We start from the raw sequence: 27,103 nt of genomic DNA, 5'->3' as shown, positions 1-27,103 counted from the left end.
TCCGCGTAGCGACGGGCGGGCACAGCCTGCGCCGGGCTGGGAACGGCCGCGGGAAGGGGCGGGGTCTCGCTGGGCAGGGAGGAGCAGGAGTAGCCTCGGGAGCGCGGCGCGAAGAGAGAGGTAGGCGGGAGCGCGCGCGCGGGACGCGGGTGTCCCTCCAGCGGGCAGGGCACGGTGAGGGGACCTGCACAGCTGGCGAACTCAGGCGGCGCCGAGGACAGCCGGGGGAGCGCCGGGGCTTCGGTGGCGCCCGGCTGGAGGCGGGACAGGAAGGCACCGGTGGCGCCGCAGCCTCCCTCCTCACGGGGAGGGGGTTCTGCCCGCGGTCCCCCCTGGGTGTGCCCCCAGTCCCAGGCCCCGAGGACACGTTTCAGCACGTCCCTGCCGTCGTCGTCTCTTCCCCTGTCATAGCCCCTCTCCCAGGCCTGGGACCCCCGCCCCCGCTCCGGCCCCATCATTCCCACTCCGCCTCTCAACTCCACGCCGTGCTGATCCGCGCTCCCTGTCCTGTCCCTCTCCTCCACCAGTCCGTCTCCCCGGGCAGCGAGCGCCCCGGCCGAGACCCACGTAGAACACACTCGTCAGCACGTTCTCACTCCGGTCATCTTATCCCTCTGCCTAGCTCCACCCTAGGCCCTTTCCCCTCTGGCCCTTTGTCCCCTGGCCCAGCCTTGCGCTGACCGCAGGCTCAGCGCTCGCTCTCGAACTGTCGCGTCACCCCAATCCCCCAGCCCCTCCCCACCCCGGCAACGCGCCGCGACCCAGGATGCAGCCGGCAGGCAGGGCGGCCGTCAGGGAGGTGGTGGCCCGGGACTCGCTGGCCGCCGATCTGCGGTGCAGTCTGTTCACCTCGGCCCTGCAGAGCTACAAGCGGGACTCCGCGCTGCGGCCTTTTCCCGCATCCTATGCCCGCCATGACTGCAAGGACTTTGAGGCCCTGGTGAGTGTGCTTTCCTTCCCCGGAGCTGTCCACTGCTTCCCATGCCACGTGTCCCGTGGAACCCGTGTTAGTAACCATGCCAGCCCCCAACCTGGCCTTGGGAAAGGTTTCCATGAGCCAAGAACAGCCCCCTCCCCTCCACGCCTTAATGTCAAACTACCAGGGCACTTTGTAGCTGCTTCCTCTTGTTAATGACAAGTGACTTCCAAGAGTGAAGTGAGGAATGAATTAGCTACATAGGCCTCCACAAGATTACCTAGTGTGGCCAGCAGTAGGGTGTTGATCTGAATCAGCTGACTTGCCAAATAGGAAGTTATCTAACCCTTTGCAAATACTCAAGACACCAAAAGTAACCAAAGCCACCCTTATACCTTGATCTTCAAATGAGGTAATATATGGGCAGTGCTGTTACAAATTACAACACAGCACCCATGTGAGCTGTTATTTCTTCACAAAGCACTTAGTTTCTTGCAGCATTCACTTTAGGGTCAGCCTTCCAGGTCTCAGTTATCTTTGTAATCCAAATGTTTGGAATCACCTAACAAAATATTATTTTCCAAAATTGATTCTATAAGAAATAGAAAATGGAAGTAATCTATAATCATTAAGGACATTGAATTAGTAATTTACTCAAAGAAAACTCCAGGCCTAGCTGTTTTCCTTGGTGAGTTCTAGCAATCACTGAGGGAATAATCCCAGCTGTATATAAATTCTTCCAGGATATTGAAAAAGTGGCTAGTATAACCTAAATTTGATAAGGATGATGTAAGAAAATAAAATTACAGGCCAATGTCACTCATGAATATAAATGTAGAAGTCCTCTGTAAAATATTAGAATCCTGAATCCATCAATGTATAAAAAGAATAATTCCTCATTGACAGGTTGGGTTTACCCCAGAAACACAAAATCAGTTCAACCTTTGAAAATCAATCAGTGTTATGAACAGATTAAAGGAGATGTTTAGAATTATCTCTGATGAGGTGGTCAGTGTTGGGTTCCCTCCTTGGTTTCCCTTCCAGGAGGTCAAAGGACAAAGGCCCAGTTGCCTGGCCCCCACCTGGTCCATTGCAGCCCAGGCTAGGGACGTGTGGAGGGTACCTCAGGCCTAGGCCAGCATGCACAGGTGTCTCAGGGTACAGGGAGTGGGAGGTCAGAGAAAGAGAAGCCGACTGACTTTCCCCACAATTTGTTCTGCAAATTCAGGTGTTCAGTTCTGTGAGTTTGTGGTATTGGGGCCTTGGGGATGACCCTACCTTTTTGTCAATAGATGTTAGTGGAGCGCTTGCTGAGGGCCAGGCGCTGTGGATACGGAAAGACCCCCGGTGGGGTTAACAGTGTGCTCAGCTGTACTGTGGCATAACCCCTGCACAGGTGTACCGCAGAGATATTGCAGGTTCGGTTCCAGAGCGCTGTAATAAAGTAGTTCTAATCTTTTTGCTGGTCAATTTGTAAAAGATGCAATGTCTGTGAAGTGCAATAAAATGAAGTATGCCTGTATATACAGTGGAGAAGTTCAGAGCAGGGACCCCAGCCCTTGGCACTGAGCTGGGGTCAGGGAGCACTAACCAGGGACAATGGCTGATGCCGTGCTGAGTTGCTAGCAACGCTGAGGATTTCGAGGAGCAGAGAGGAGGAGGTGCTATTCTAGGAGGAGTAGCAGGATGGGCAGATGCCAGGAGCTCACTGAGAAGAACAAGTCTGTATTTTAGTGTGGTTCTTGCGGAGAGCAGGAAAAGATGAGGCCAGCCGGAGCGTGCAGGGCTTGTCATGTCCTGCCGAGATGTGTAGATTTTATCCTTGGTCGGAGGGCAGCATTGGTGAGATCCAGGATGCACTTCTGAAAGACCCCTGTGGTGGCAGGCTAAGAGAGGGATGTGTCCAGGAGAGACTGGAGTCAGAGGGACCGTATTCCGCAGAGATGGTGCCCCACCGTGCACTTCCTTCATTTTTACCGTAAACATCCAAGCGGACCGGGATGCTCAGTGCCTCTCTTCCTGCCGGAAGGGCTGTTGGCGAACAGAATCAGGCAGGTGTGTCTGATACAGGGGGTAAATGCAAAGGGAGCTTTGGAATGATTTTGATTTGTTTATGCTTTTAAAGAATTATTTTTAATTATGCAAGTAATGTTTGAATATGTTTTTCTTATAAAAAATTCACATGATACCAACCCACTAATAAAAGTGCCCTTGACAGAGCTCACACTACCCCACATCCCTCCCTATAGGTGTCAGTGCTCTCAGTTGGGGCCACACCTGTTCTCCTGTGTCTATAATTCCTTGGGGAGCAGCAGGTAGCCCCAAAGAGCCACCTCCTCTAGAGGGACAGCCTGTCGCCCTCAAGGGGCTCCTTGTGCGGGTCCTATAGCACACCCTTTCCCTCAAGGGCCGCTGGAGAAACTCAGATTCTTACCAGCCTGTTCTGTCGCCATATGAGAGAAACCAGCCCAGGCCATAGCGATTCTCGGCTGTCTGTAGGCGTGGCTTTAATGACAGTGACCAGGAGAAGGCCACTGTCCAGGCAGGATCTGGGACGACCTCTGGGAGTGTGCACACGTGCTTAGAATTAGAAAAACACACTTCAGGTTTCATTTCGCCATGTTACCTGAGTTACAGAAAAAACTGTGGAGAATTTGGCATCTGGGCCTGTATCTGATTCTTTGAAAGAAAGGGGAATGGGGTCTGGATTTGTTCTGCATCATTTTGTGGTTACCTGAAGAAGGAAGGTATGGATCTGTTAAAAAAAAAAAAAAAAAAGGTCTCTCATTTGCATTTGCTTAGCTAAAAGCATTGAAAGTAATGTGTTAACAGTTTATCATTTTCAGCCCTTTTAAATTAATTTTCTCCATCCTGCAGGGTGTCATTACACACCTATAATACATATGTTGCAGTTTCCAAAAATTAGAGCTCTGGCTTGAATTCCTTTGTGATTATTGCTTTCCTGAGTATGCCCCCTGCTAAACCAAACTCCTGGCTTTAGGCACGGTCCTGACCCTGTTCTCTCACACGCACCCAAGTCCCAAATCATCTCTCAGGTGCCTTGTTTTGAGGATATTTTTATTCTGAGTCAGCACTTCAATTTTACCCTGGAACGTCTTTGTCTTCCCGGTGCCTGGCCTGGGAGGTGCTTATCAGGTGTTTGGGGAATCAAATTGGGTATGTGTGACTGTCCAGGCTGAGGGTTTCTGATCTTGTTCCTTGAGACAAGGGTTGGCTAAGCCCTTATTAAGTCAGAGGATCTGTAGCATTCGGATGTCCTGTACCCCTGACCTTAGACTTCAGGTTTGTTTTGTTTTCCTCCTAGGAAACCCATTCCCTGATTCTCCATTAGCCCGAGGACCCTTTCTGGGGGTGGGAGGTGGGTGGGAATGGTTTCTTTGTATTAATTCCAGGCTCTTGCCCCTCAAGGTGGGGTTGAGGACCAGCAGCAGCAAGCAGGAGCATCTAGGAGCTGGTTGGAAATGCAGGGTGACGCCCCCCCCCCCCCGCCCCCGGTCCCCAGACCTACCCAATCAGGATCTGCACTTAAAAAAAGAAAATATTTTTATTTTTAATTTTTGTAGACAAAGGGAAAGGGAGGGAGAAAGAGAGGGAGAGAAGCATCAGTATGTGAGAGAAACCTCGATCAGTTGGATGGGTTGCCTCTCGCACACCCCTAACTGGAGGACCTGGCCCACAGCCCAGGCCTGTGCCTTGAGCGGAATGGAGCCCACACCAGCCAGGGCAGGATCTGCACTTCTCGCATGTCTGAGAAGCATTGCACCTAGCCTGCCCTGTTCCCATCTACCACTTAGCGGCCCAACTGCTGTAGTTGCCCTCCTGGTTCTGGTCTCTGGCTTGCACTCTCTAGACAAGCTGGATCCCCGTGCCTGGGTTAAAAACACCAATAAGCTCCTCTCTGTCCTAACCCCAGGGCAGGCCTGCACTCTCCACACCATCCCCCACATCGTCCAGGCAAACGCTTCCTCATCCTTTAAGACGCAGCTGAAACCTCAGTGTACTCTGTGCCTTCACCCCCAGTGGTTAGGAGTCCTTCCTACGGTTCCTTCACAATATTATAAATTTGCTCTTACAAATAAATAATACTATGATAAACGTCCTTCCACGTTAATCATTGTTACTCTCCTGAGATGAATTCTGGAAGGTGAAATTGCTGGCTCAAAGGCTAACAGAACTTTCTAAGGAAGGCTTTTGATGCTCATTTCCAGATTGGAAATTGAATATTGACATTTACTGGAGGAAATCATTCTTTACAAGGCTCTCAGCCTTGGTTCCCATTGGGTCACCTAGAAAGCTTTAAAAACTACTACTGTTTGGACTCCACCCGTAGAGATTCTGGTTTAACTGCTCTGAGGTGGAGCCTGGGCATTGGGACTTTTTTGTTTGTTCATTAGCAGAAAATATGTAGTTAAAAAATTTTCCTATTAATTGAGGAAAAGATAACAATGAGATTCAGTCCAGTCAGTAAGTGCCATTTAAGTACATACTTGATAGCTCAGGTTAAAGTTCTCAGTCTCTCAGATTACCTTTTTATTTCCCTACTCTCAAAGATGGTATCTGGGGGCAGGGGGAACACACAGATACGAAAAGATGTGGATACCGGCATCGATAGGATGGGATGTGACTCCGGTGGGTGTGTGGCTGGAAGGATTCCCTAACCAGTGGGATGGTGATGTGGCGGGTCTAGGGGTGGGATTCATCTTTCTGGTAGAAACCACCTCCTCCCTTCCCAATCACCCCAGAAATGTAGGCCTTTCCTCAGCAGATTGGAGAGCAGGAGAAGGGGATGCTTGATTAATAATAGTAGTACAGTACCTAACACTGACAAGATACTAAGAGCCCCTGCTACTTGCTGGGCACTATTCTGAGCTGTTTGTATGTGGACCTCATTTAATCTTCCTAACAACCCAGGGATGCAGGGTCTGTTAGATTTGCTGTCACCATCAGCTAATCGGTGTGTGTGTTGGTGGCAGGTGTTGCTGGCGTGAAGCCAGGGTGAAGAACCACTCTGTTAAAGGGCCCCATGATGATCCTTGTGTGAAGAGTTCTCGTGGAAAGGAGACTCTCACCGCAGTCTGTTTTAGTGATTCTCGTACCTTAGGCTAGTGCAAAGCCAGGTGCACCTGTATGTAACTGCAGTGTTTACCTTTCTAGCCTCATCTTGGCAGCCTGGCAGCCCCACCCATCTCTCCCACCCAACTGTTGTAGGTGTCACTTTGGTCCTGAGGCTGGTGACCTTGGCTGTACCTTTGGTTCATTTCCTTCCAGCCACTCCACCCACATCTAGTGATTATGACCTCTGACATCTTCCTAGATAAGGATTTTTTTCAGATGTTCTGTCTTCCCTGCTGCCAGTCCTTCTAGGACAACTTCGCTTATTGTTTAAACCTCAGTGTACCCAACTTCTCACAGGAAGCACCTGGGGCAACTTCTGTAAACAGATTCCTGGGCCTCCTCCTGGCGGAATGTGACCTGGGTGGTTGCCAAGTGGCCACTGGGCTGTCTTGTCACCTGACTTAAAGCGGGGAGGTTGCGTTGTCTCCTTCCCGCGTCATCAGTCCTCTCCCTTCTCTGCTCTTCCCCCGCCGGTTCCTGCCCTCCGCCTCTCAGTCACCCAAACCACCTCGCTTTTGAGAGACTCTCTTTCTCAAACCCCACGACAGCCCAGCACTGCCCACCGTTCAAGCCTTGTCCCGGCTCCCTGAGCCAGTTCTCCAACTGAATCCTTCCTGTTCCCCAGAGCAGAGGCTGCGGAAGTGTGTTCCATGGGGCAACAGGTTTCTTTTGTCCTCTAACCTTTTAGAAATTGGGAAATTAAAAAACAAAAACTTTAAAATATATATTTTATTTATTTTCAGAGAGAGGGGAAGGGAGAGAGAAAGAGAGGAAGAGAAACATGGGTTGGCTGCCTTGCAGGCCCAACCCGGGTCCTGGCCCACAACCCGGGCAAGTGCCCTGACTGGGAACTGGACGCCCAGCCCACGGAGCCACACCAGTAGTCCTGGCTGGTTTCTGAGGCTCAGCCGCCTGGGTAGAGATCACTCCTGGGCAGAAACCGGCTGGACCTGGGGGTTGGTGGCTGGGCTCTTTGCTAGCCCACGGGCCTCTGTTCAACACTCTTTCCTAGATCCTCCCCTTACTCATTTTCATCACCTCTCTGGCTCTGGGAACATTTTGAGCCTGGGACCACATTTTGGGACAGGTGTTGTTCACTTCACTGCCTCTCTGCTAAGCTCCTTCCCACTGGGAATGCTCTCAAGGTCCTCCAGGTCCCATTCTCATCCCACCTGCTCCGTAAACCCTTCCCTCTCTCTGCCTTCTCCCTCAGCCCCCAGAAATGCCTGCCCTCCTGAACACGTACTCTCCTCAGTCTGGTTCAGTAACCTTGCACTGCCGTGAACGATGGGTCGTAACACTTGTCTCCTCGCCCCGCTTCTTACTACACGTGACATGCATCTTTCTCCCTGCTTCCTACAGGGCCTCAGCACAGCTGGTAGCTGTCTTGGTTGTATTATTTGGGGGTGGGAGACTCCAGAAACCTGCCTGATTGGTTTCCCAAGCAGCCTCTTCAAATTCTGCTGGAGTTCCTCCCTTGGGCTAAGATATTTAAGTCCATTATAAGTTTCTCCATTGATAGGAGAGAATCACAGAGGTCGGACCTCAGAGTCAGGCTGTCTGGCTTCATGGTCCTGCTACTGAAGAGCTGCAGGATCCCAGGCAAGGGGCTCCAAGCGTCTCCAAGCCTCAGTGTCCTCCCCTTCCCAACAGTGATTATGAAGATAAAATGGCTGGTGCGTACGTGGCATTCAGCCCAGTGCCAGGCACATGATAAGGCCTCAATAAATATTAGCTTTCACTATCTTGTTCTGATCTCCATACCAGGCTCTAGGCTGGCTGCAGGGGCTCCAGGATTCATACAGTGGGGTTGGCCCTCAGGAAGCCTTTGTCCCGGCCAGAGTCGGGGTGGCTAAGAGAGTCAGTACCAACCTCAGATTCTGCATGGAGCACAGGGGAGCCCAGAAGTTGTGAGTGGGCAGGGTCAGGGGAGGTGACGTTAGATAGGACACTTGAGGCCTGGCATGCAGGGAGCAGGTGAGAAGAGTGTCGCAGGAGGTGCTGTTAGGCAGAGAGGCCAGAGCAGATTCCCAAGGGCCTTGTGAAGGACAGGGTGGCTACATTTAGCAAAGAAAAATGTAGGCCACCTGTTTAAATTTGAATTTCAGAGAAGCAACAAGTAATTTTTAAAATGTAAGTATGCCCCAATTATTGCATGGCTTATACTTATACTAACAATTTTATTTTGTTATATATCTGAAACTCAAATTTAGCTGGGCAAACTGTATTTTATCAGACAGCCCTGCTTGTGTGCTTGGTCTCCAAAAGGCCCTGCAGACAGGTTTTGGTCCCAAGAGGAAGAATCCTGTTAACTTGTTGGAGCAGATTTATTTTTCAGAGTAGCCTGAAAAGCGAAGTAGGACCTAAGGAAGGACCGTCGAGGGGTTAAAGCTTGGGGAGCAGACAGGGCAGGACACAGGGGGCAGGTGGGCGGGAGGGCGGCAGTGGAAGGGCCTGAGCCCTGGAAGAGGGCTGTCCCCAGGGGAGCTCAGGTGAGGCCTGGGTCAAGCTCAGAGCTGGGGGCAGTCTATTCCATGTCCCCAGACTGAGCCCCTGAAAGGACCTGGCTTAGCTGAGTGTCATGCTGTGGGGCTTCCTGTGCCCAGGTCTGGACTGTTGGCAAGGGCCGTGGCTCGCAGGGGCTTGAGAACAGTGATGGGGACGGTACCTGTGGGGGAGAAGACTCAGCTCTGGGTTTGGGATAGCAAGTGTGGACCAGGAGTGGAAAAGCAGGGCAGGGGACATCCCAGGATGCTGGGGGTGTCCTATGGACTGGGCAGGCAGCAGGCGTATGGGTGGTGGCCTGAGGGTGCACCACTTGGAACACATCTTCAGGTGCCCTCAGTGGCTCTGTATTGCACAGAACAGAGCTCAGAGACCCCGAAGCGGGGAATCCAAGGCCTTCCCAGGCTGATCTCACCGCTTTCTCACTCTTGTTCCTCCTGGCGACCCTTTCCCCACACTCTAGGCCCCAGCGACACCAAACCACCTGCAGTTAATGCTGACAACACCCATGGCAGTCCCACTAACATCGGAGCGCTCGCTTACTGCCTTCCTGTTGCTGTACGCACTGCGCGTGTCTAACACGACCAGCCTGCACAGAGATCTGGGAGGTGGCTCTCTTCGTAATGGTGTCCCATCATGTATTTGAGGCAATCGAGACACCGAAAGTCGAAACAACTCACTCAGGTCACAGAGCTGGTAGTGGGTATAGAGCCCAGGCTTGGACCCAGCCTGCCCCGGAGGAGAGCCTTCAGTAGTGAGCGGCCCCCACCCACTGCCCTGATCACGCACAGCACCCCCGTGCTTCACACGGCGAAGCCTTTCCCGACTGCCCCCTTGTCCCCCAGCCTCTACCCACACAAGTCCCACTAGGTCTCCTTGGTAGTTTGTATCCATTTTGTTATGACAGGAAGGTTTAAGTCACAATTACGTTTCCGACTCCCCACTGTGCAGCACCAGCACTCAGGGAGCATTTGCACACCCACACATCCATGTTTGTTTTAAAAACTATTGTTCCATGGGAATGTACAGGTCGTTTTATTTGGAGTCTGAGGCTATTGATTGACTCTTTGGAACAGAGACGGGAAAAAAGCAGCCCTGAAATGTTTTCAATTTTCAACTACAGAGTTTAAAAATAAAACCCCCAAGGTCAGCATCCGTGGTGTAAAACACTGGGAAAAAACCACTGATACCCATGAACTACCAACTACATCCCCAGCGAAAGCGCGTGGGAGTGTTATCAGTGAGAAATATCAATAAGGAAAAAGAAATGGACATGTAGAGACGAGGCGCTGGGATTCTGTTGCTTTCTTTAATCTTCCTGGCAACCTGACGACGTGCAGATAGTGGGCTTCCCGTGTTCGAGAGGAGATCGAGGCTCGGCCAGGTCCAGTGCTTTGCTTAAGGAGCTGGATTAACTGAGACACGTCGCTTTTCCCTGCATCCAGGAAAGAGGAGAATTAGAAAAATACAAGACTGTCTCCGGCCTCTGGGAATCCTGGCCGTACCGGGGAGAGTGTATAGGGGCCGAGTGCTTTTGGAGTTTAGAGAGAAGGTGCCTGGGTTGGCAGAAGTGGGGGGAAGGGCATCCAGGGTATGGAGAGAACAAGCTTTGGAGGTGGTACAACCCAAGGCACGTTCCCAGACGGCACCAGTCTGCAGTGGTGTTTTTAAATGCCACACTAGAGAGAGCTGGCTTCTAGTAGTAATTTCTGAGTAAAAGCTACAGTTACTTTATAGCTCTTTGTTAGTCCAGATGCCTAGTCGCTCATCAGAAAACCTGGCACCAACTGTGTTTTGGAATTCAGATTCTGCCCAGTTTTCCAAAAGTAGCAATGTGGTGTAAAGGCACAACCAAACCAACATCTTCCGCAGGCCACAGGGGCTCCAGCCCGGATCAGAAGGCCCTGGGACAGGTCACAACTTACAGCAGGGTGTTTCGTTTCTGTGGAAGCCCCTGCAGCAGGCCACACAGAGGTCCGGTCTGCCCCCGAGGGTGGCAGCCCGTGGGAGGAGAGGAGACTCACGTTGGCTGGGTGTAGGAACTGCTCTGGCCTAATGAAGCCCCATGTTTTGCAGAGGCTGTTCTCTCTTGTGAGAGCGCCGTAGGCATAGCTGCCAGGGTCCTCAAAGAAAGTCACCACACTCAGGGAAACCCCAAACCGTGGAGTCCCACTCGCAGTTCCTCCCAGGGCAGGCGCAGCTTACCATTCTGGGTCGTTTGTACCGTGAGCAGTGCTGCCTGGTTATGCAGGAGGTCTGACCTGTGCACTATGAAAAATAGAGACATTTCTTGAAGAAGTTACAAGATACAAGAAGCATCGTACAGAGGACAGTGACACCTCAGTCCCCTTCAAAGTAGGCACCTCGGGACCTCACACAGTTTTCCTAGTCGCCATCAGCTGCCCTGTAGTATTTTCCTGAATTTCATTGACAGTCTGATACCTCTTCCCCTTCAAAGGTGATTTTAGTTTTGGGAAAAGCCAGAAGTCACAGGGCACCAAATCTGGGCTGAAGGGGATTGAGTCACCTGAGTAATTCAATGTTTCATTAAAAAACCTGCAGGAGATGTGATGCATGAGTGAGCGTGTCGTTGTGATGAAGCTGCCAGTCACCAGTTGCCCATAGCTGAGTCTTTCTGAATCAACCAAATAGTTTCCACAGAGGAATGTTCAAGCATAATGCAAAATTTGATGGAGATTCGTTGCCCTGCTTGCTTGGTCATTTTGAATGCGACAGCCACACAGTACACATGCTCACTCAAAGCGGTATCTACTGCCCCCACTGACTAGTATAGTGATGTCATTGTTCACACATGCGCATTCCAGTCCACTCTCCTTGGCGGTCAGGCTACATGGTTGTGGCGCAAACCGTTTTCATTGTAGTAACAATGGCTGGACTTGGTCTGGACAGCCCTCGTATATAGTTGTCATACTACCTTTCTCCAGTCTCCAGGGGAGCAGGCTGACAGGAGGTTAACTGAAGCTTATTTTCTCATACTTTGGGAGCCCTTTGCCCACTCATGCATATATCATGTATTTGGTAACACCTCCAGTGAGGTTGCATCCCATAATCAGAATTAATATTCCTGCAGCAAAATATAACATGAAATGGGATAAAGATTAAATGACCCTCACATCAGCTCAGGGCAGGTTTTGTACCAAATGAGTTCAGTGTTTAGAGCTTTTGGGATGGGGTTTCATTTGGAAAGGGGATGGTAGACCTGTGCATTTCCCTCCTCTTTGGAAATTCATGACACAAAAGAAGTGCAGGTTGTCTGCGGTACCACTAGAGGGCCCCTGGTTCTCATTTTGTCTAGGATCCTTGCTAACTGAGATTCTCACTTCAGCTTGCAGATGCCGGCAAGTTACCCAACCTGAAAGAACTTCTCCAGTCCTCCGAAGACAAAGACAAATGGGCCTGGGACCTGCTGAACTGGATTTTGTCCTCAAAGGTCCTGACAGTCCACAGTGCAGGGAAGTCAGAGGTGAGACTTTGGTCCCTAGGAACCTGTGGTCCTAGGGACCTCCTTGTGCACCAAAGGACTGGGGGAGCTTGTTGCAAATGCAGACTCCTGGGCCTGGCCCCCAGAGATTCTGAACTGTGTCGGAAGTGGGGCCCAGGAACCTGCACACTGGCAGTGCAAAGCTGTGTTCTCTCTCCTACTAGCTGAGTGACCTTGAGCAGGTTTCTTGGTACGTTTCAGTACCTCAGTTTCCTCATCTACAAAATGGGGATACGAATAGCACACTTCCATCAGGGAAATGACAGTGAGAATTGAAGGAATTTTCATACTAGAAAGAACATCTAAGGGCACGTACTAAGGGCTCAGCAGATGTTGGGTATAGCAAGCACTGGAGGTAATTCTGATAAGAGTGGACCCTTGACCACACCTTAAGAAACATTGGCCTAATCCAATTGTTAGGAAACAGAGAGGCAGAGCCTGAAGTAATGGAAAAGTCCAGGCTCTGGGTTCAAATTCCACTCCCATCCGGAAGTGGATCTCCTTTTCCCGGTTGAGAATATTAACAGTTACCTCGGAGGGGAGCTATAACAGAATGTGTGTCACTCCCAGTATAGTTTTTGGCATAGACCAGACATTCCATAATTCAGTGTCCCTTGCCTGGCTGCATCTTCCAGGGACAGGCTGGGACGACAAGGGCGAGAGCGTGGGACGGCAGATCCCCTGTACGCTGCTCTTTCCTCTGAGAGGCAGCAGGGGGTTATCTCTACTATTCTTCACTTAATTCGTCAATTTTAATTTGAGAGCATTCGGTGTTATAAGCAGAAATCCTCTTTACATGGCAAAGAATTTGAAGTCCTGAATTCTTGTGTCCAGGGACAGCCGTCTGTGTTGGATGGTGGGGCAGCCTGTCAGGAGATCCATATTCAGGTCCAGGCTGGGCGGTTAGCTCTTACGCGGTGTCTGGGTTTCAGCTTTGTCATCTGTTAAGTCAAGATTTATTCATTCCTCATATAGGCATCAGGTACCCTAGATGTCGTTGCAGGTAAAGTAGATCACGCAATGGCTCCTTGGCTTTTGATTATGGACCAGTTAACTTCCATAAAAATGTGGATTGTTGGCACCCAGGGTTGTCGGCTTTTTACTGTGCAAGCAAAGACATTAGCCCGCCATGAATCATCATCTTATAAAAGGATGTTTTGGGTTTTTAAAAAATATTTTATTTATTTATTTTTAGAGAGAGGGGAAGGGAGAGAGACGAGAAGGAGAGAAACATCAATGTGTGGTTGCCTCTCAGGGGCCCCCTGCTAGGAACCTGGCCTGAAACCCAGGCATGTGCCCTGACTGGGAATCAAACCGGTGGCCCTTTGGTTTGCAGGCCCGTGCTCAATCCATTGAGCTATACCAGCCAGGGTGCCTTAATTTTTCTTATTTGATCACAATCCAGAAAAAAACTTCACCACAGACTGTGACTTACTGTTTGGAAATCACTGAAGTAATGTGGTCTCTGCCCTGATAAAGATTATTGCCCCTTAGGAAAGAGTTCACCTTTCTGTATCAATTAGTTTTTGCTGCATAACAAACCATCCCCAAAAGCTAGTGGCTTAAAATGACACTGATTGTTCCTCATGATTCTCTGTGTTGATTGGGTGGTTTTCTGGGTGAGATTGGCTCACCTGGGGCTGGCTGACCTAGAGTTGCCTTCCTTACATGTCTGGGGCTTCAGCTGGGATGGCTGCAGTGGTTGGGGCCTTCCTCTCTGAGGCTCTCATTCGCCTAAAGGCTAGCAGGGCTTGTTCACGTGGCAGCGAAGGGTGAACGGGGCCCAGCAGCAGGCAAGAAGGGCAAGTCCTTTTCAAGTCTCTGTTTGCCATATGTTTACCAAGGTCCTATTGGCCAAGGCAAGTCATATGGCCAAGCCCAGATTCAAGGGGCGGAGAAATAGTTTCCATCCCTTTATGGAAACTTGGTGGAATTCCACCTGCAAAGTCACATTGTAGAGGGGTGGGAGAAACAGAACGTGACCATTTTTTGCCATTTATCACACCTTTTTACCTGCTGAGAGTATTGTAAAGGTGGAATACAGGAATGAGATGTAAAAGTGTTATGAAAATTAGAAGTGATCATTAGTTGGAAGGAGCAATGCAGGCTTCTCAGCCTATTGTAGGGGTAAAACCATTATTAGAGGAAGGCAGTCTTGAGCTATAAGCTCGGAGCTTATTTATAAATCGATGTCGTTATTCTCAGAAACTGTTATTTCCGTGAGCGGAGTCCCCTGGACTTAAGCCCAAGGCTTTAGGAGGCACATTTTGGCAGCACATTTTACCAGCGCCCTGAATAAAATAACGTCTCCCTTCGTGTTTTCAAGTTTGAAAAGATCCAAAAGCTGACCGGTGCCCCTCACACTCCTGTCCCCGTGCCGGACTTCCTGTTTGAAATCCAGTACTCCGACCCAGCAAATGCCAAATTTTATGAAACCAAAGGAGACCGAGACCTAATCTACGCCTTCCACGGGAGCCGCCTGGAAAACTTCCATTCCATCCTCCACAATGGCCTGCACTGCCACCTGAACAAGGTGAGGCCCGCACTGCTGGCGTGGGGGGCAGGGGGTGGCAGAACTGGGGGCCGGTGGGGAGGGGTCGGGGAGGGGTCAGCTCACTAAGTCCTTGCCACTCAAAGTGTGGTCCACGGTCCAGCAGCAGCAGTGGGGAGCCTGTGAAAACGCAGAATCCCAGGCCCACCCTGGACCCTTGGGAATCAGAACCTGCATTTTAACAAGATCTCCCTGTGATTCCTATACCAATTACAGTTTGAGAAGCTGGACTTACAGGTGGTTCCCACCTTGGCTGCACATTTAGAATCACTGGGGGAGCTTGTGAAAATCCCCCTGCCTGGCTGCATCTCAGACCAGTTCAGTCAGAATCTCTGGGAGTGGGGCGCAGGCGCAGCAGCATGCTGTAAAAGCTCACCAGGCGACCCCAGTGTGTGGCCAGTGCTCACCACTCAGTATGGTTCTGGGACCAGTGGCATCCGTGTCGCCTGGGAGCTTTTTGGACTAGTAGAATCCCAGGGCTCAGCCTCGGCCACCTGACGTGAAACGGCACTTTAACAGGCTCCCCAGGGGATTCACTTACACATTGGGGCTTGGGAAGCACTGGTGTAGGGGCCCTTGGCGCGGCCGAGGGCAGTGCCAAGGAGAGGCCATTCCCTCCTACCTTGAGTTTGCTGCCTCCCTTTAGCGCCCTCCCTTGCAAAGCAGTGCTATCCACTCCCTCTCTGCTGGCATGTTTTTGCCTTTCAGTGAGGTTTAGAAGAACATATACGGACAGGAGCCAAAAAGGCCACTTACACTCTCTGGGTCTCAGTGTCCTCATCATCTGTAAAATGGGATGCCATGCCCCACCCCTGGTGTGCTGGGAGGTTGGAACAGTTTGTGTATGCCAAGGGCCCTCTCTGTACTCGGCACCAAGGAACTGCTTTCCTAGGCTGATGGAGAGAGACCCAGGGTAGCTGGAGTGCTGAAGGCCTTCCTTCCCCCGTGGTGACGCGCCTGCCCTGTCTGAGGGGCTGGCTCCCTGAGCCGCAGGCGGGAGAGACTTCCCAACAGCGCTGCAGCTGAGGAGCGCAGTTGAGTTTTGTTGAGGATGACGGGCTTGTTTACACTGGCTCTCGGCGGATTGTTACGGCCAGGCTACTGGAATCCGGGGCCTCCCCGCTCAGCAGAGTCAGCCTGGAGAAGTTGCCTGCAGATCAGTCGCACACACCGGCCTTCACCTCAGGGTGCCTGGGAGTTCGCTGTCACGCAGCGTCTCATCAGAGTCCTTTGGTGAAGTGGCTGCTCTTCTGGGCCCCTCCTGCCTGGGTTCTCAGCGAGGGGCCGGCCAGCTGGAGCTGGGAGGTCGTCACGGTAGAGAGACGCCACATTTCCCCCTCTTCTGCTCACTGCAGCCATGCCTGCTGTTCTCGCGTCTGGGGAAGGGCAAATATATGGCGGGTGTATATACAGCGGGCGTATGTACAGCAGGCATAAAGGGAGAATGGACGTGGGGTCAGACCAGAGGACACCGGTGTCCTCGTTGAAGGTCTGTGTCAGCGTTTGAGACATGGGAACTCTGCCTAACCCAGCAAGGGGCTTCCCAAAGGCCAAGCAAAGGCTTGTTTCATTTCCCCCAAGCTTCACTTCGCTGGCTTAGAATTGGGGAAGTCTGGTGCCCCCGAATAGGACACTTCTCAGTTCCCAAGCGGAGGATGTTCGGTGTGCTGTTAGAGTCCACTCATCGTCTTGGGATGCTGATGCTGTGGCCCCAGAACAGTAGCTATTCTGGGTAGCTGCTACCTGGAATGCTGTGTTGAGAAGGATTCTGAGTCAGTGAAAATGAATACCAGGGTGATGTCTTTATGTTGGCCATCCCGGTTGGTTATCGATGTCTGCATGGGCAAAGGAAGTGTGTGCTATGCCTTCTGCAGGGCCAGCTTGAGGTGTTTAACCTGATATCCTTCTCTCACCCCTGGCATGCTGCCTCACAGAGGGCCTCAAGTCAGCACGTACCACAAGGGGGCTGCCTTCTAGATTTTTGGACATTTTCTAGGTTAACACCATTACAAAGAGTTCACCGTACCCTGCCCCTTCTGTGGGCCTTCCTTATTCAGCTACAGTTTCTGGTCCAAGAGATTCATTTCTTCTCCAAGTAATGACTCGGGTTACTTCCCCCTTCAGGTGTGATCCCCAGCTCAGTACACAGGGCTGTGGCTTTGCTCCTGTGAGCCCCTCAGTGTTGCATGCTGATGCATTCATGTGGCAGGAGTGACTCCGTATACCACGACATAGGTCCTGTGGCCAAGTGCCCATGCCTCCCAGGTGCCAGGTGTCCTGACTGATGCTTTATACACACTATCTCATTGAGTCCTCACCTACAACCTTATGAAGGAGATACCATTATCACCATCTTGTAAATGTAGAAACTGAGACCTAGAGAGTTGGTATAACTTGCCAGCTTGTTGGAGGTATAGGTGGGATTCGAACTCAGGTCTGTTTGGACTCTTTTTTTTTTTTTCCCCCCCCCACTCGACCTTGACCTCAGGAACTCCTAGTTTGCCAGGCTAGTAGGGTATATCTGCAGTCAGTTAAACTGTCATCAGGTAGTAATAACCCCGTGATGATGTCATAGGATTATTTGATCTTCTGCCTTTTGCAGGGAGAACAGAGGCTTGGAAACTTTGTGTTTATGACTCTGTTGAAGAAAGACCTGTGTCGTCTTGCTGTGCCAGTCGGTATTTACCCAGTCTTGTTTCTTTTCTGATGGCCTCTGCCATTCTAGACGTCCTTGTTCGGGGAAGGGACCTACCTCACCAGCGACTTGAGCCTGGCCCTCATTTATAGCCCCCACGGCCACGGGTGGCAGCGTAGCCTCCTCGGCCCCATCCTCAGCTGCGTGGCTGTGTGTGAGGTCATTGACCATCCAGACGTCAAGTGCCAAACCAAGAAGAAAGGTGAGTGAGCACTTGGCCCAGACCTGGGCTACAGGCCCCGGGGGGGGTGGGGGGCAGGCTCATGCCGTGGGCCCAGCTGTTGGGTGGAGTACCCATTGCATGCCAAGGGATGGGCTGAGTCCAGAGCAATGTAGGACAGGGATCTGCCTTCAAGCGGTGAGCAGTCTCCTTGTGGACTAAACACACAGTGGAAAAGTTATCACAAGGTGGTAGGTAGAGTATGCCAGGTGAGGGGGCTGATGGGATCCATGGTGCGAGCAGAGGAAGGAGCAGTCCTGGTGGGTTTGAAAGCTCAGAGAAAGCTCTGGGAGGAAGTGAGATGTGACAGCTGAAAGGGAGTGTGTGAGGCCAGAGCGTGGGCTCCTTGAGGGCAGGAAGTGGGTCTCTTTCTGTCTTGGGCACCTGGTATCAGTAGGGAGCTGGTATGTACTTGACATTCAATAAATATTTGCCAAACTGGAGCTAAAGATGTGTTTAGACCTGTCCCTCCAGGCTGCTCTGGTGTGTGCTGGGGTTCCTGGAGGATGTGAGCAGCCGCTGAGGCCATGGGCAGAACATCCTAGGTCTCTGGGAGCAGCTGGCCAGCTGGCCACCTCAGTCCTCTTCCTCGACATGTCCCTTAGATTATTTGCCCAGTACCCCATGCTGTTTTGCCTGCAAAGGTTGAAGAGTCATTCTCGTCTCCAGAAGGGGTTCCACCAAGAAAAGGGAAATTGAGAAAACTGTCCATTCCTGGCCCCTAATGTAAAACAACTGGAACTCTGAGGAACGGGCCCAGGCCTGACGCCACCCTCCTAAACCAGACAACGTGAATATTTGCATTTATAATTCTTAGGAAGTTTGCAAATCGTGACATTAAACATCAAAACAAAACCTTGCAATGTCTGCTGTCACACAACTTTGGCCTTTTTTAAAATTGCTAAAGCGTTTCATGTTATTCAAAGAAAAGCTTTGTTTCTGTTTGTTTAAACAAGCCTTGGTGCAGAGAGCAGGAGATGGGCTCTCAGGAGCTTGAGTCCAGAATGGCTCGTTTAAAATGCCTGCTGAGGAGCATGGCCCAGGTCAAGCCCGCCCCTCGTCCCACACTATTTCCTTTTGTTCTGGACATCGGTCTGCTGCTTTCCTCTGCTTTCCCCGTTTCAGGTTTGTTTTCCCCCTCGTACCTCTTTTCTTTTCGTACTTCTTTTTTCCCTTCTCCTGTTTGTCTCTCTATTGATTCTCCTGATTTGTACTGTGCTTCACATACACACACATAGACCCATTCCTCAGCCTGCTAGGACCCCGGAATCATTTATACTTGTAATTTGCTTCTTTTATTAGTGGTTCCCTCTCCCCATCTGCCGGTAAAGTGGTGCTTTACTCTCCTTATTCAGATTCCAAGGAGATAGATCGCAAGAGAGCGAGGATCAAGCACAGCGAAGGGGGAGACATCCCTCCAAAGTACTTTGTGGTCACCAACAACCAGCTCCTGCGAGTGAAGTACCTGCTGGTGTACTCTCAGAAGCAGGCCAAGAGGTAAGACGGACGGCCCTGCTGAGGCCCAGGAGGACAACTCAGGGCTGCATTAAAAGTGTTGGGTTCTTTGTTGTTAGCACCCCCTTCGCCCCAGCCAAAGGCCTCAGCTATGTATAAAGCATATAAATCCCTGTGCTAAGCGTGGTGAGGGTGAGGGTCAGGTCGGATAAGGCGTGGTCCTGGCCCTCGGAGGACTGTACACTCCGATGAAGAAGACAGAAAAAGATTTAAACACACATCACAGGAGGGACTGAGAGAAGCCGGATTGGCTGCCCCAGACTGTGCGGCCCCTCGGCCACCTGGGCTCCTGATTTCAGTCTCAAACCCACTGATTAGATCAAGCTGAGGAGCAGGGTGTGGCCGGTTGCTGGCTGGGGCTGGGTGCCGCCCAGCTTGGTCACTTTCCGTGGTGGCCGTTGAATCACTATCTTCCCCTCTCCAGACCTGAGATGTTTCATTGTCGTCTTTAAAGTGAACGTAGTGAACCCAATGGCAGATGAGGTCTTCCGGCTTCTGAGAGCCCTGGTGGCCCCTCGTCACCTCTCAGCAGGGGGGCAGGCAGTTTGTGCGCTGGGTTCTCCAGGGCCGGGGTCACTTAGCGATCTTGTCGAGTTGTTGGAAGTCTGGCTTCTCATGGGGAGGAGCAGCAGGTGAGCAGGTAAGACAGGGAAGGGGGTCACTTTGAATACTCCCCACTCCTGCTTGTACACACCAATGGTTTCCCTGCTGCAGGGTTTCATAAACCAGTAAAAACCCACCCTCCCCTCAAATTTGGGAAATTTGTGTAGGGCTTCTGAATCTGGGGGACATTATCCTTTGGTTTAAAATCATCTGGCTTTTTGTACTTGAAATTTTCATTCCTTCCCACTTCTCCCTGGAATATCTCTTTAGCGCATGCTTGGACGGTTTAGAGACCGTCTCCCAGCGGGCCAAAGAGGGCCAAAGTGGGCTGATATCTGTACGTGTCTGAAAGTGAGAAGATTTTGCTAAGTAACCTGCCCCTGCTGCCATCTGGGCAGACACCTTGAGCGAAGTCATTCTTCTAGGTACCAAAGTCCCGCTTAGGAAAAGACGGGCTAGAGGAGGCCCAAGAGGAGCAGCTCTCAAAGAGAAGATCAGGATGAGCTCACTGCATAACTGTCTTTGTACATTTAGAACATGTTCTGGTGAAAGGCGTGTCAGTGCCAGGGCAAACAGCCTCAGATTTCTTGAGCAAAGGAGAACGCACGAAGCTTCATTTCATGGCTCACTCAGAGGGTGAAATTCATCATTTCATCTCTGAGCCAGAAGTTGTTGCATACACTTTTAAAAAATGTTTTCCGCATTTTGCCAACATCACTCTTTTTTTCCCCCTTAAGCAGGGCTTCAAGCCAGCTGTCCTGGTTTTCCAGCCATTGGTTTACGGTCTTGATATCCCTGTATCTGCTGCTGCTGCTCATAGTGAGTGTTATCAACTCCTCAGCTTTTCAGCACTTCTGGAATCGTGCGAAAAGATAATCTTTTGGGGCCTGGTGTGGGGACCACCTCAGCCACGTGCCTTATGACGACTTACGCTGTACCTCCTGTGTCCTGCGTCTGGTCAGGTTGAGCCTGGGGGCCAGTAGGGGACCACAGGACAATTTTCATATGCCATAAATGTTTCGATTGCCTTTGATGATGCTCCGAGCCACACTCCAGCCAACAGGGACTGCTGGTCCCTCACTCATAGGTTTTGGGGAGCCCTCCTGTCTACTCCTGCCTAAACAGTCCTAGGGAGTTGGCTTTTCGATCAGGGCCAAAGGAAAAAGTCCTGCTGCATTTAAAAACAAAGTGTCCAAGCTGTCAGTGGTATGTTTACAATCGCTCCTGGTGGACTTTGGCCCTCTCTCTAATGCCTTCTGGACGGCGGAGAATGTGTAGTGGGGGCGATAAATCACGAGGCGGTTGCCTTGTTTTGACTTGAGACACTCAGGAGGAAAGTCATGTTTCTCATAAAAATCGGTGGGACGGTTTCTGAATTCCATCCGCCTTTGTGAGCACAAAACATTTTCAGTTTTCTCAAATCAACAAACAGCATTCTGCTTCAGCTGTAACCCCTGTGCCCGACCCTGGATGAGAAGGGAAGGAGTCAGATCCGATGAAAGATACAAACCTAACAGTGAGCAACTCGAGTCGTCTTTTTAAAAAAATCACCAACCCCTGGTTATAGCTGCAGGCCTGCCTCCTGATCTCATTCTCATGAAGCTGCCTGACTGCGGCCTGCCAGCCAGCCAGCCACCAGTGCCATGCTGCGCGCCCTCCGTCGCTGCCGGCCTTCCACACAGAGGCCTGCCTCAGTGTGTCACCGACGTGCGTAGACTGAGCCGCCCCCGTGGGGTCACGGGTCTTTGGGACTCAGCCTGGGCTGTACGTGTGCAGGAAGAGCCTTGGGTCTTCTTGCTGTATCCTCCCTCCTGCCCTGTTTCAGTCATGATGGAGCCCCGTCTTATTTGGGGATGGTGGAAGGGGGTGGATTTCTATAAAGAAGGGGCAAAGTCATTTTTCTATAATTTGTGAAAGTCGTGAAAAAGCCACTATGATGGTTTTTACATTGAATACTGGAACATTTCAGAAATAATAAAAGTATTTTCCTAAGTACCAGGTCGCCTTGGTGACTGCGTTTAGTCCCAGCCGGGGTCTGCATGTATGCACTTTTGCTGAAAATCTTACCCTCTTTTTCCTTCCTTGCTTGAGGTGGCTGTTTACTAGAAAGCATATATCATCAGGATATCTGGTAGGTGTGGGATTTCTAGTCATTGATATACCAAATATGAGCACCTACTGTGTGCCAGGCACTAGAAATAGGGCAGGACCAAGATCAAAAAGTCCCTGGCCTCACTGAGCTGGCAGTCAGGCTTGGCGGGCAGATGGACGTTCTCAGCAGTCAGGTTGATATTATGTGGTATTATTATTATGGAATTTTGGAAAATACTTGGCAAAACACCGTAACATAGCTTGGAAGTATGGAAGTGACGCACGTAGCCCTGCACTGTGCCTTATGTACTGATTTCCTTAATCCTCACGACAGGTAAAAACTGAAGGTACAGAGAGTTTAGATAGCTTGCCCAAGGTTACTTGGCTAGGAAGTGGAAGAGCTGAGGGTTGAACCTGGCAGGCTGGTTTCAGTGTTGGTCTCATAACCACCACGTGATACACCCGAGCCCCAGCCCTGGCTCCCAGAAAAGCTGATGTTCCACTGAAACCTGAAAGAGCCATCAGTGATTGGCTGAGAGGGCGAGGAAGAGTGTTTCAGACAGTGGGAACAGCACATGCAAAGCCCTCGAGTTCTCGATGGAGAGGCTCAGAGCAGGAGGGGCCTAGGAAGAGGTTTGGTGAGAAACAGGGCTGGAGAGGAGGGCAGGGGCCAGCTCCCGAAGGACCTGACACACTTGGGCTGCGGAAGCCCTTAGAAGGTTTCAAGCAGAGCTTTTAAGCGGGAGGTCAGATTTGGTTTTGAGAAAAGTCACTGGCTGGTGGTTGAAGAGTGGGGTTAGGATTATTTTGAGGATTGAAAGAACTGACATTTACAATAGTGCGCAGCACAGAGTAAATACCTGGTATGTTTCAGCACCGTTGTCATCGTCGTCATCATCATCATCATCGTCGTCGCCGTCACTATTATTTTTTTTGTCCTGTATCTTTTTAAAAATTTATTTTTTTTAATTGTTGATAGTAATATTACAAATGTCCCTGATTTCTCCCTCTTTGTCCCCCTTCACCCAGCAGCCCCTCCCCAGCCTTCACCACATCATTGTCCGTGTCCGTGGGCTCTGCGTGTATGCATGTGCGTTGTTTGGCTGATCTCTTCCAGTCCACCCACCCCTGCTCACCCCTGCTGAGCTGTGTCAGTCTGTTCCATGTGCCCATGCCTCTGGTTTGATTTTGTTCGTCAGCTGATTTTGTTCATTAGATTCCACATATGAGTGAGATCATGTGGTATTTGTCTTTCTCTGACTGGCTATTTTTAGTGGCCCAGCAGAGGAGATGACCATGCAGAGGAGACAAGAGGAATATCCAGGGAAACAGGAGGAAACCACGACACCAGTGTCACAGAAGCCAATAAGGGGGCTTGACGAGCAGTGTGCAATGCTGCTGCATAGTCAAGGTCATACCTGAGAGGTTCCTATTGGGTTTACCGAGTTGGAGATCACTGGTGAGCTTGGCCGGCAGAGTTCGGGGTGGGGGTGTGGACAAAGTCCGACTGCATAGATGTGAAATGTTGTGCGTGGCTTCCAGGGGTTCTTCGGCAGTGTTTATTTGCAACCTAGCCCTTTTCTCCTGAGCCCCACCCCCAACCAGAAGAAAAGGCAGCGCAATATCCGATGTGACAGCGAAACAGGCACTGAGTCTGTGGGGGACGCGAGGGTGAGCGAAGGGTGGCCTGCCCTCCAGGAGCTCCCAGGCTGGTGGGGGCCGTTGGACAGACACATCCGACGTGGGGAAGGAAGTCCCTGGCGTGTAGAGGACTGGCGCTGGCAGGAGGGAAGACTAGAGTGGGCCCACGTGATGACTTTTGCGGACCCTGGGGACTTTCGCCTTCGTGGGCCCCTTCCTCAATAAAAAAAATACTTAAAGTTATATTTTATGACTACATTGGTGTAGAGATGAATATATTATTATTGTATGCTAAGATGTGTTCTTCCACTTGAAAGCTCATTTTTTCCTTCTGATTATGAAAGAAGTGAAGACATTTTCACCATGTGGGTCTTAGGCGTTGTGCCTGTAATGCCTAATGGGTTAGTCAGCCTGGACTTAGGGTAGTGGGGGAGAGGGGGAGATCCCTGGGTCCTTGGGAACAGAGAGGTAGGAGGGACACTAACTCTAAAGACTCAGTTCTATGCAGCACCGACCCTACATCTAAGGCCAGAGGCCAGGCAGCTCCAGGCGAAGGCACATTTGGGTGTTGGTAGTGGTTCAGCAGGCTCATCTGCAGACACTTTTTCCTGGAGGAGGAAGGAGCCGTGTCTGTGCTGACAAACCCCCTGGGCCAAGAGCTTCATCAGGCAGCTGATGGCAGAGGAGGCTGGATGGTGGTTCGGTTGGAACCTTCTCACATTGGAGCTCCAGCTGCCTTGGTCTTGTGAAAGCAATCCCATCAGCCCTCTGTCACTAAATTTGCTGTCAAGGAGGACAGCTTTGGGAGGGGTGGCAAGTGAGTCTCCCACGGGTGAGGTACCTGCTTCTGGGAGGGGCTAAGAATCCTGTGAGCTGTCAGCTTCCACCACAAAGGGAAGGGGTTTTATTCTGTGGGCTTCCGTGTCTGTGAGAGCTGCGGAGTAGGGATGTGGTTCACTGTTGTTTCTTATTAATTCATTTCATTAAACACTGACCGTCCGCCAAACCAGGAATGGATGGGGAGTTTGTGATTTAAAGAGCCCAATTCAGATATTTTTCTTTAGAACATGGCCCCATGCATCTGAGTCCATTCCCGCTGCTAAACCCAGGAGGTTTGTGTTGGCTTGGAATCAGCCGCACTCACCCTCCCTGTTGCCATGGTGATTCTTGGGTGCGGGGTGTAGGACTGGATTCCTTCCTCACATACACAGAATCTCAGGACCAGGCCCCTCCCTAAGTCCCCTCCGAAGCCCACACCCACCTCCCCTCTCCCCTCGTGTCTCCCCTCGTCTCCACCCTGCCCCACCTCCTGAGTTTTCCATCTCTTGGTCTTTGTTTGTTTTTGCTTTTGTCAGTCTCTTCCCTCTGGATGGGTTTCTGTTTGTTTCCGAACTGTCTGGGGCTGTGCACCATGGAGACAGTGTCCCGGGCTGCCCTAGCCCTGATCTGGTTAGAATAAGCCCCTCTCCTTTGCATGCCTCTCCAACCTGATGTTAGGGACATCCCAGACAAGTCACGGTATTCTGGATCAAGAGAGAAACCACTCACTCCTGCGGGCACTCTTGTCCACCTGGAAAGGGTTTTTAGAAAATTTCCAGTGTCTCACTGCAGTGTCTATGTAGTGCAGCCCTGAGAAGTGGAAGCAGCATTTATTGAATTCCTACTGTATACCAGCTAGTAGGCTGGGCTTTGCTTAGGGATGTTTCCTGCATTAAAATTCAACTGCAAGCTGCTGAAGGGCAGAGTCCAGGTTGTCTTCGTGTATCTGAGTATCAAAGATATGGTGGACACTCGAGAAGAGTTTGTTGAGTGAATAAATGGATGAAAGGATGCCCAAACTCCTGCCATAGTAGAGGTAATGAGTAAACATCAGCAAAGGGGATTGAAGGTAGATTTGAGAAAAAGTGCATTGGCAAGGCAGTGTGGGTGGGTGAAGGTTTCAGAGAAGGTTGTAAACATCTATTGTTTGATTTCAGGGAGTTCCATTTGCTTTCTGTCACCAGAAGTACCTTTGGGAATAGTGGAAGGTAGGCAGGACAGAGCCTTTGTTTCACTAAAAAGGCTCAGACTTAAAATGCAAATGGCTTGAGAGAGGTTTAAAATATTGATTTGAGGCTTATTCAAACACATCTATAAAAGGCTGATGGCGGCCTTTGCTAAGAACAGGTTTTAGTACTGAATGGGGGGGGGTGGTGTGGTGAGAGAGAGACTACTGGAGATTCAAAGGTGGGAGAAGCTTTGACCTTGTGAGAGGGTGGGAGGAGAAAAGGCAGTCTGGGGCCATCGGAATCACATACCAGGGGATGCAAAATGAGCTGCCCTCCCAGGCTAAGACTGATAGCTGGGCCATATCCCCAGGGCACCTGGGATGCTGGGAGTGGGATGCGATGCCCACACTATGCACAAGAGCTCTGGGCGCAGCTCCAGTGACCTTTGCAGCCCCATCACCGCAGACCTAGCAGGTGAGCTCAGAGGCACACGTGGCCCCGAATGTGGGGCAGGGAGGGTCAGTCCCTCCCTGGCACCCCTGCTGCCTGCTCAGAGTGTGGGCATTGGCCTGTTCTGATTAGGTTCACTTCTTTAAGACCTCATATCCAGGAGCTGCCAGCAGCCAAATTCCCCGATTGTCTGCGATGTTCTGACATCAGAGGATAAACAGTCTCCCCTGTCCAGCCAGCTGTGATGAGCAGTATGTCTGTTGCCCCACCCGCCTGGGTGGGGCTGTAGCCCTGTGTCCACCTCCAGCCGAGGCCTGGGGGACGTGGGGACTGAGGGGAAGGGAGAGGGGAGGTCGTTGTCTATTTCCATACTGCATAGGGCATTTCTTCCTTTGAGTGCCCATTTCGCCCCAGTGCTGGGCATCTCAGCCTCAAGCCACTTCCCACACAAGCTCTGTAATAATGACTGTGACCTACAAGGAGGCTCACACCAGGCCACTGTCCCTGGGGTCAACCCCCTCCACCCTTGCCCAGGGGCTGCTTGGAGAATTTGAGACTCCTGCATCATTCTAGATAGATCTGAAGTGATCACACCCAAACGGCTCATTTTATAGAGGTGGACACCCTGAGTCAGCAGCAGAAGCAGGACTAGACGTGGGCCTTCCATTGCTGTCCACTGCCTGGGGATGCTGTGGATGTTGTGGCTAGAATGACGCCAGGGGCTCTGAGTGAGAGGGGCGGCCCATGTTTTTGCAGAGGAGCAGAGGTGTTTTCCTCCTACGCCTGTTTTGGAGATCAGGCTTGAGGCCGAGCCGTTTCCTGAGGAAGCAAGGCTTCTGGAAAAGCGCTGTTCACCTCCTAAATCATCCTGTCAGGAGCAGAGCCGGGGCAGTGGGGCCTAAGTGGGGTTCTACACTGTCCAGAGCTCAGCACCCCATCTGGGCTTGGCCAGGCCATGGGGGGTGGACGGGACAGAGAGCAGAGAGTTTGGAGAGGTGGAGCCCCCCACCCCCAGCACACGCCATCTGCTTCTCTGCCCTAGGACTCTGGCCGGGGACTGCGGGGGAGGAGAGAGCAGCCTTTCTCAGCCAGTCTGCAAAAGGAATTCCTCCAGGAGCCCCTCTGGCAGCAGACAGCCAGGGTGGGGCGGGGGCAGGCAGACAGTGTGGGAGCCCGGGGGGCCGGGGTCTCTGTGGACAGGTGTCTCTCTGACAGTCTGTCTCTGGCCTCCAGCTCTGTCTCTGTGCAGCTGCGTGTACCAGTGTGGACTGCATGTGGAGGCGGCCGCGT

At 51.3% G+C, this 27,103-nt stretch overlaps 1 protein-coding gene across 2 annotated transcripts; it reads left to right on the top strand.

Annotated features, from left to right (window-relative positions):
* Positions 1-118: 118 nt before the first annotated feature.
* On the top strand, positions 119-25,483 carry PARP16 (poly(ADP-ribose) polymerase family member 16). 2 transcript variants are annotated; one of them, XM_024567876.4, is made up of 6 exons: positions 119-940; positions 11,904-12,041; positions 14,386-14,592; positions 17,336-17,507; positions 18,881-19,022; positions 20,381-25,483. In XM_024567876.4, the coding sequence occupies exons 1-6, from the start codon at positions 767-769 to the stop codon at positions 20,517-20,519; spliced, it is 972 nt and encodes a 323-aa protein (XP_024423644.2). In that variant the 5' UTR covers positions 119-766; the 3' UTR covers positions 20,520-25,483. The 2 variants fall into 2 exon arrangements, with proteins under 2 accessions (XP_024423644.2, XP_024423645.2); XM_024567877.4 differs by having other exon boundaries at positions 122-940; positions 20,384-25,483.
* The last annotated feature ends 1,620 nt before the right edge of the window (positions 25,484-27,103 follow it).

This window comes from Desmodus rotundus, chromosome 7, assembly GCF_022682495.2.
Source record: "Desmodus rotundus isolate HL8 chromosome 7, HLdesRot8A.1, whole genome shotgun sequence".
NCBI classification, from domain to species: Eukaryota; Metazoa; Chordata; class Mammalia; order Chiroptera; family Phyllostomidae; genus Desmodus; species Desmodus rotundus.
This window is presented reverse-complemented; position numbering and strand designations above follow the sequence as displayed.